Source organism: Sorex fumeus, unplaced genomic scaffold (assembly GCF_029834395.1).
Source record: "Sorex fumeus unplaced genomic scaffold, SorFum_2.1 ptg000129l, whole genome shotgun sequence".
Taxonomy (NCBI): Eukaryota; Metazoa; Chordata; class Mammalia; order Eulipotyphla; family Soricidae; genus Sorex; species Sorex fumeus.
Genome location: NW_026606186.1, coordinates 8,524,500 through 8,533,912, shown reverse-complemented (window position 1 = coordinate 8,533,912; position 9,413 = coordinate 8,524,500). Strand labels below are relative to the sequence as shown.

The window sequence follows — 9,413 nt, the reverse complement described above, 5'->3', positions numbered from 1 at the left end:
CAGTAAGCAGAGGAACTGAGATTTCAGTTCCAGATTGCATCCAAAGCCCAGATGCTTCCCGCTACTTAGCTTCTGATTGCAGCACTCTTTACAATAGCCAGAATCTGGAAAAAACCTGAGTGCCCGAGAACAGATGACTGGTTAAAGAAACTTTGGTACATTTACACAATGGAGTACTATGTAGCTGTTAGAAAAGATGAAGTTGTGAAATTTACATACAAGTGGTACTACATGGAAAGTATCATGTTAAGCGAAATGAGTCAGAAAGAGTGGGATAGACACAGAAAGATTGCATTAATCTGGGGAACATAAAGCAACAAAACGGGAGACTAACACCCAGGAAGGGCTCAGATTAGTACCAGGAATTTTGCTCCATGACTTGAAGGCCAGCCGCATGTGCTAGGTGAGAAGGAAGCTCAGATAGAGAAGAGAGCACCAAATAAAGGGTGTTGTGAAGACCCTCCCAGGGTGGGAGAGACATGCTAAAAGTAGTCTATAGACCAAACATGATTGCCACTCAATGCCTCTCTGGCAAAACACAGTACCCAAAAGAAGAGAGAGAGAACGGGGGAATGCCCTGCCACAGTGGCAGGGTGGGGGGGGGGATGGGGGGTGGGAGGGATGCTAGGACCCGTGGTGGGGGAGGATGGGCACTGGTGGAGGGATGGGTACTTGATCATTGTATAACTGAAACCCAAGCACAAAAATTTATAAGTCTATAAGTGTACTTCATGGTGTTTCACTAATAAAAAAAATGATAAAAAAAAAAGTTGGGCTTCCATAATAGTTTCTTTGCTGGACTTCTTTGTGTTGGTTTGAAAATCAGTATGCATGCTCTTAAGGTAAAGAGCCCAAAGAGATTGCCTTTACTGAACTTACACTTTGAAATTTCCTGACTTCCATGCAATTAAAATACTCCTCAAGCATCTCAGCGCTGTGATTTATTTATAGCATTGTCTTCCGGTTCACGTGTTCTGGATCTGCTTTCGGGTGTTGCATTTTCTGTCAAAGGTTGTTTATTTCTAACCCATTTTTATTTCCTGTTTCTCTGTGGATTGGTATTATGACCTACAACAGGAACACCAGGAAACTTAAATGGAGTAGCCAGTTTGAGACCCTGTAGATATAAAAAAAATAAAACCCACAAAAACAAAGCCCAACCAAACCCACACATTATTATGCAGCCATATTTGGAGGTGTGTGGAGGGCCTGAGGTTGCCTGTATTAGGCAAAAACCTAGATTTAGAAACCTCACTTTGAGCCAGATCTTTGTAAACAATTTGCTGAAGTAGGGTGGGGCTGTGAGCTCCACGCCCTTGGACAGTGTAATCTTATTGAACTCAGTTTCTTCATCGGAAAAATGGAGATTATGATGATTTCTTTGGGGCATTATTGCAGGTTAAATGAAATGATATGGTACAGTAAACAGCCCAGGCCTGACTTCAGTTAGTTGTAACTCGATAATAATGGAGAAGAAGAGGAAGAAAGAGTCCTTCCCTTAGAAGGTCCACCTTTTTGTTGCTTTTGTTTTGGGTCACACTTGACTGTGCTCAGTGCTTACTTTTGGCTCTGCTCAGCAGGAAACCATGTGGTTGCCCAGGGTTGGACAGGGTCAGGATGTGTAAGGCAAGCGCCTCCTTAACCCACTGTGCTCTCTGGCTCCAGACACAATTGTTTTTCCTGGCCCTGCACACTCTTCCTTCCCTCTCCCCCGCATGGTGACCACTTCTGGTGACTCTTGCTGTTGTGGGGGTCCCTGACCATACAGTGCCAGGGCCCAGGCTCGTGAAGCTGTATATGCCCAGTAGTGTTGGGTTCTGACAGGCCCACATCCGGCTGTATTGGGGTGGTGCAGGACTCAAACCTAGGACCTGGTACTTCAACCCTTGGAACTCTCTCTTTGGCTCTAAAAAAAAAATTATTTTTAAAAAATAAAACCTTGGGGCTGGAGCAATAGCACAGTGGGTCGGGTGTTTGCCTTGCACGTGGCCGACCCGGGTTCGATTCCCAGCATCCCGTATGGTCCCCAGCACCGCAAGGAGTGATTCCTGAGTGCAAAGGCAGGAGTAATCCCTGAGCATCGCTGGGTGTGACCCAAAAAGCGAAATAAAATAAAATAAAATAAAACCTTATCTGAAGAAATTATTTTTATTTTTATTCGTTTGCTTTTCTTTTAACCAGTTTTTGACATCCATCATCAGTTAAGCAACTGATTCTTGGCATGGTGCTAGGTGTTTTGTATGTATTCACTATTTCATTTTAAGAAGCTCTAGTGAGAAAAATGAGTTTTCTTATTTTTCAGAATGGGTAGTGGTACCCAGAGAATTGGGGTGAATTACCAAAAGTCGAAATTCTCACTAGAACTCACTGTCTCTGGGCTACTCTGTACATCAGTAATTACACACATAATTTCTTTATTGTGTCTGACCCTGGCTTGAAATCCCTTAAGAGGAAGGCGGTAACTCTCATTAGATACCCTCGTTTTTGACTCCTGCCATCCGCCAGGCACTGTGCCAGCTGGTGTACCTACATCACTTCATTTATTTCTCCCAACCCTAAGAGAGAAACATAATTATACCTAGTTTATAGTTAAGGAAACCAAGGTACAGAGTTATTCAGGGGCAGTTAGCCAGGAGGGTATTGCTGGGATTGGATTTTAAATCTTCCTGACGTCTCTTAATTTAGGTCATTCTATTACATCAAAAATTTTGGATGAGGTTTTTTCTTTTTTTAATGAGTTCTGAGAATAATTCTATTTTTGGGCCACACCCAGTTGTGTGCAGGGATTACTACTGGCTCCATGCTCAGGAATTATTCCTGGTGGGGTTTGGGGATCATATGGGGTATTGGGGATTGAACCTGAGTTGACCATGTGCAAGGCAAGCCCCCTACTCACTGTTCTATCGCTCCGGCCCCTGATTTTTAAAGAGAGTTTCGTCCAGGTCTTTGATGTTAAGTGTTCATAATTTTTAGCTGCATTTTAGCCAGATTCCTAGTAGAAGCTATTAATGCTACATTGGTATTTGTCAGTTAGCAAGTTCTCTGTTCTATCTCCGAGGTAGCTTTTGGCTCAAACATCTTTTCATGGTCAGAGGCCCCGAGTATAATGTGGAGCTTGTGTTAACACAAAGCGGGGTACATTTCCCAGAGCTTCAGTTCTATGACATGGAACCTCAAACTTAAACCAGGCTTTAGGCACACATTAAAGTGTACTCTAATTGGTAATCAGTGCATAAGGAACCAAAGAAAATTTTAATTAAATGCTGTCGTGTGAATTTTCCAGTCATTTTATGCCTGTTGAAATGGTTTTCTGACATCGTTTCAAGTCCTCTTCTGGTGCGCTGCCCTCCTTCTTTATAGTATAACTGTGTCCAGATTTTCTGCCTTTTCTCACATTGGGGTTGAGTTTGCATATTTAAAGCAGAGGCTGATGGACAGTCACTTGTCATTAGAGGTGTTTGGTGCAGTGGAAAGAGCACGGGGATTTGGCGACCTATAGACTCTGGGCAAGGGACAGCTCTGTGAGTTTTGGTGTTTCTGTCTTATAAAATGGGCTAGTCACATTTCCTCGAATAGCTGTTGGGAGGAAGACTAGAGAGCCCTAAATTGCCTACTGTGGTAACTCAGCTGGTAAGATTTGCTCAGCAAAGGGGACACAGTCTTCTCTGGCATTGTGATAGACTCAGTTTGACAGCGATCTTTCTCTGTCTCTCTTCTTTTTTCAGTTCCTGTCTTCAGCCATGGCCTTGGGTTTCCGGTGCTTCCGCTGGGTCCAGCCTGCCCTCAGCAGCTCCCTTGCAGCCTTCGTCAGACCCGTTTCAGAAGTTTCACTAAAGACAGTGTGCGCAAGTCGAAACGGCCACAAGCGGATCATGACCTGTCCAGCCGTGCCTGTCCGTCATTTTGCTACCAAGAAAGCCAAAGGTAGAGACATGGGACCTCTTTCTTTAATTCTGTCCTGGCATTGGCATAGTGGGCAGGTGATCTCAGAGGGGTACCCAGCCTCCCGCTCTGTCCAGCGAGTACATGAGACCTCGATTCACTCCATCTGGTCACAGGTCACAGCGACAGAGCCAGCATGTTGGCTCTGTTCTCTCCTCACCCAGCTGCCACCCGAGCTCTTGTGTGGCTGCAGAAAATGTTCGGTTCCGTCTTTTAGATTTCCTGGCAGAGGGTATGAGTGCCAAGCAGATGAGAGTGTTTGTGGCTGGTCTCAACCTCTTCGCTCCTTATCGCAGGATCTGTGCTGGGAGTAAAATTAGAACCAGAAGGTTGCTGGGAGAGAGGGCTAGAGCCATGGATTTAGATGGATGATCTTAATGGCCTGTCTCGCCCGGGAACGAGACCGCTGGGCGGCAGCTCCAGCTGCAGCATCTCCTCCTCCGGGAAGCCTCTCGCTGACCTCCGGGACTGGGCCAGGACCCTGGTGCGCAGCCCTTGGGTGCTTTGTTGTTTCACTTCTGATGTTGAAGAGAGCACAGCACTGGTCAGTTGTTGGGCTGATGACTGTTCCCCAGATGTCTTCCGTGCTGTGAAGGTGGGTCTGGGTTAGCACCTACCAGGATCTGATATGGATGAGGGTTAGTCTCAAAATTTGTGTTGAATGGAGGAGTAGGTGGTAGAATGGATGAGTTCATCCCCCATGATGGAGCTGGAAATACGTTGCTGAGTATTTTTTTCCCCATGGGCTTCTCTTTTAGGGTTTCATACAGACCTCCCCTTTTCCTCTGATAGGGAATTGACAAGTTGCTGAAAAGAACCTGATGTTCTGTTACAAGTGAAGATAATAATCTCTTTTGATCTGTATGTGGTTATTTTGAAAAACACCACATATATTTAATAACTAAATTCTCATAATTATCCTTTGAAGGAATTATGTTGGTCCAGAGAAGAAATTCCTATGTTGTTTTTTGTTGCTGTGTATTTTTTCTTTTGTTTAATTTTTGAGCATCCTGGTGGTGCTCAGGGCTTCTTCCTGGCTCTACACATAGGGATCACCCCTGGTGGTGCTCAGGGCACCATTTGGGGTGCTGGGGATCAAACCTGGGTCAGCCACCTGCAAGGCAAGCGCCCTCCCTGCCGTGCTATCCCTGCAGCCCAGTTCCTGTCATACTTGAGTGAAGCACAGATCTCTCCATTCTGCAGATGAGAAAGTTGAGATTCACGTGTTGACATTAGCCATTGCTCCTTAGAGGCAGTGCTGGACAGCTGGACTCCTGCTGCCCCCAGCTTCCGTCTCCTGAGCACCTTCTTCCTATTGGGACTGATTAGTTTTTGTTGTCTTTTCATTTACCTTTGTAGAAAGTCTTTGGTTTGACTTGTTCTTTTAGCCCTGTTGAATTCTTTCATTATTAGGAATACCCTGTGGATTGTGTATTACAAGAATTTGCTTCATGATATCTTTTGTACAACACGAATTTTAATTTTGCTCTGTTTCCTAATCCTTTTTTCTAATCCTAATCATTTGTGCTTTTGTCTTTAACAAATCTTTCCATATCCTAAGGTCAGAACACTGTTGGGTGTCTTTGAATATTTTAAAGCCTATTACTTTCCATATTGGGTTTCTTAAACCATGTGGAATTTTCTTTCTGAATATGGTGTAAGGTGGGAAATGTGACTTTGAGTTTCTTTTTCTCTGTGGGTGTGTCTCGGCATCCCGTAATGGTTCGCCTATTCTTACTCCGGGATCTGTGATCCTCCTCTGTCATGGCAGGTTTCTTTTTGTATTAATTGCTTCAGTTCTGAGTTCACAATTTAGGTGCACTACTCACTTAACTGTCCTTATGCTGCATTCCTTGCCACCTGAAGCATGGTCCTCTACTGAAGTCTTACTTTGTTTTTTAAAAGCTAGGCACACTTCTCTTTATTCAAGCCAAGGTTAAACTGTCCAGTATGAGATGCCAAGACTGCCTCCAATACATGGTGTCTTGGAACTGGGCATCGAGGGAGTGGGCCAGGGCCCCCAGGGCGAGTGTGAATGCTGCCAGGGAGTTCACAAAAGCAAGAACTAAGTCTGGAGCACATCAGATGTCTCCTTTAAGTTCCCTGCCAAGGAGCCCCAGCCCTCAGGTCTGGAGCGAGAAGGCTCGAAGGGCCCCTCACCACTTTGCGTGTGGGAAACCTTTCTTTAGAAACAGAAACCCGCGCTTTCAAATCGCACAGCGTGTAAACATCAACTTTTCTCTTAACACAAGCGCTCGCAATAGAAGGTAAGACAAAAGTTTCAGGAAAAACAGTGTTTTAAGCCGGAAGGGAAAAAAGCATGAAATTTTAACAGAAGCTGAAGGCTTTTTAATTTTTAATGTTTTGGTTTTAGGGTCATACCTGGCAGTGCTTGGGGCCACATGGCGTGCCCAGGGGCCCATTGGTACAGGGCCATTCCATGCCCCTGCTCTGCCCCCTCCTGTCTGTGCCCCCCCCCCCCCCCCCCCCCCCCCGTCTACCAGTGCTTGTGCTCAGCTGTTGAGGCAACTCTCCGAGCTATCTCTCTCGCCTCTAAAACCCCGCTGTTGAGCCAGAGTTTTGATGGATTCGAGTAAAGGTTCCCAGATTTACTTGGCCTACCACCCTCTTTTCAGAAAAACAAAATTTAATCAGCTCCCGCTCTGGCAATCTGCCATCTTTAACTGAACAAACACGAATCCCGCCCCCAACACACACACACACACACACACACACACACTTTTGCACTCGAGGCTTCTACCCACCCTGTTCCAGTGGGCTTCGGGAACTGTATCAGAAAAGGCTGGATAGAGTAAAAAATAGATTTAAAAACTTGAGTCTGGACACATACAGCAGCTTCAAAATGTCTCTCCCTGTTCTCGAGGATTTTTTTGCAGCAACTTTATGATTCACACATGCGCTGGCTGCTCTGCAGCTCCCCATGGATGGAGTCCTTGCACGTAGGTTCTGGTTCTGCCTTTGTCCCAGCTGCTTCTGCCATCCCCTGGTGGTTGTCAGGGAGGGGGGGTGGGGTGGGCAGACAGGTCTGGCCGGTCCCCTTCCTGGTACCTGATGGGACAGGGTGACCCCACGGGTGCTCAGGGTTTACTCACTCTTGGCTCTCTGCTCAGGGATCACTCCTGGTGGTGCTCAAGGGCCCACATACATTCCCTGGGATGTAACTGGGGCTGGATGTGAGCAAAGCAATTATTTGCCTTACCCCTGTGCTGGGCTGGAGAGATAGCACAGCGGGTAGGGCGTTTGCCTTGTACACGGTTGACCCACGTTTGATTCCTCTGCCCCTCTCGGAGAGCCTGGCAAGCTACCAAGAGAATCTAGCCCTCACGACAAAGCCTGGCAAGCTACTTGTGACATCTTCAGCATGCCAAAAACAGTAACAAGTCTCACAATGGAGATGTTACTGGGCCCGCTCGAGCAAATCGATGAACAATGGGAGGACAGTGACAGTGACCCCTGTGCTATCATTTTTCATAGGATATTGTCAAGAATTTGCTTACTTTTGGGGTAGTACTGTGTAATCAAATATATGCTTTCCCTATTTTGCTAAGGGTTTTTGTTTCCAGTGGTGCTAAGTTTTGATCAAATGCTCTTTCTGAGGTGACTGTGTTCTGATCTGTTCCCTTTGTAACACTCAGACCAGCATTAGTGGCTTTTTCTGATGTTAAACTTTGTGCCTTCTTGGCATAAGCACTACCTGTTCATCACAGAGAATGTTTGCGTACTTTGCTTGATATGGTTTTCTAATAGTAGCTTAGATTCTGGGTCTATATTTTAATGTGAAATGAGCTTTAATTTAACTTTCTGATATTGGTGGGCATAACTTTCTGGAATCCTCCTTGTCTTCTTGAGTTGGGCATTTCATCTATCCATCCTTCCCTCCCTTCCAGCGGTGTGGTATATGGAGTGGTGTCTCTAAAGATCAGAATTCTCAGTTCTTTGCATGATTTGGACCCGATTGTGGATAGGCTCAAATCATCATTCTGATTTCTTTTAATAGTTTAAGATAGTTTAGATTTTTCCTTCCGTTCTTTAACTTTTAGTAAGTTACAGGTTTTTCGGAGATTTTAAACTTTCCTAAAGTTTTCCAAATTATTGGTATAAAGTCCTTAATAATAGTCTCTTAAGAGGATTAAGATCTTTATTACTTTGATAATGTATTTCTTTTTCTTATTTATTTACATCTACATCCTGTTTTCTCAGTTATTCTTGATGAAAGTTTGTCAGTTTAAAATACCGTCTAAGGGGGGGTGGGGGGAAATGGGCACTGGTGGAGGGATGGGTATTTGATCATTGTATGACCGAAACTCAGGCACAAAGATTTGTAAATCTACAACTGTACCTCATGGTGCTTCACTAATAAAAAAAAAATAAATAAAATTAAATAAATAAATAAATAAATACTAAAAAAAAAATACCATCTAAGACGAACCTTTAATTTTGATAAACCTTGTCATTGATCTTACTGATTTTCACTTTTGTTCTTTTCTTTCCCTATTTCCTTCTCATTTCTTATCCTCTAAGCCAGTTTGCTCAAGTTTGACCTTTGTTCTTATAAGCTCTTCAGGCTGTTAAATTTTTGTTTCAGTTCAACTCTAGGTATATTGCTCAAGCTTTTGCTACACAGTGTTTCTAAATTACTGTCATTTCTAGATATTTTAAAATTTATATTGTTTCTTCTCAAATGAGTTATTTTGAAACATTAAAAAAATTTCAAACAGTGGAGTTCATGCACAATTCAATCAGCTAATCAGTGGCTGAATAAATAGCAGTACTCCTACAATAAAAAGAAAAAAAGAAAAAAAATTTCAAACAGGTATTTTTGTGAAGTTAGTTTAATCCCATTGAGGTCAGAGAATATTTTCTGCGTGGTATTTGATATTCATAAAGATTTGGTTTGTGGGATAAAATGGTCATTTTGTGTGAAGGTCAAAGTATGCTTGAGAAGAACATGGATTCTCTTGAAGTTGGGCTCACAGTTCTATATGTAATAATTAGATCAAGTTGGCTAAATTGTGCTATTTCAGTTTTGTTTCGTTTTTGTTTTTAAACATATTCAGTTTATCTGGGTTGTTTCCAGAGAGAATCTCTAACTTTTTTGTGGGGGGGGGGGAAATTGGCAGTTTGGGCCACAACAGTGGTACTCCAGTGCTACACCTGGGTCAGTGGTCAGTGCTCAGGAATCAACTCCAGGAGTGCTTAGGGACCCAGGCGGTGCCCAGGCTCAGACCCGGCAGCTCAGGCACATAAAGCAGGTGCTGTAGCCCTGGGAGCTGTCTCCTGTCCTGCCCGTCTCTGACTTTTTGGTTGCCTTTTTGGTCTGTTTATTGTTTATATTGTGGTTGTAGAATATTTGTATGTGTTATTTTGTGCTTCGTCTTCATTTTCTTTATTTTCCTTCCTTTCTGTTGGATTAATCATGTTTGTTGGGGTGGTGATATTGGGGAGGGAGC

The 9,413-nt window shown here is 43.9% G+C and overlaps 1 protein-coding gene across 1 annotated transcript in view; it reads left to right on the top strand.

Moving 5' to 3' along the window:
- Positions 1 to 3,730: 3,730 nt before the first annotated feature.
- The window catches only part of MRRF (mitochondrial ribosome recycling factor), a 53,174-nt gene continuing 47,491 nt past the window's right edge, over positions 3,731 to 9,413 (top strand). Inside the window, exon 1 of the mRNA XM_056138691.1 lies at positions 3,731 to 3,924. Within this exon, the coding sequence (XP_055994666.1) occupies positions 3,741 to 3,924 (184 nt within the window). The 5' untranslated portion in view covers positions 3,731 to 3,740. The remainder of the gene's footprint in view (positions 3,925 to 9,413) is intronic.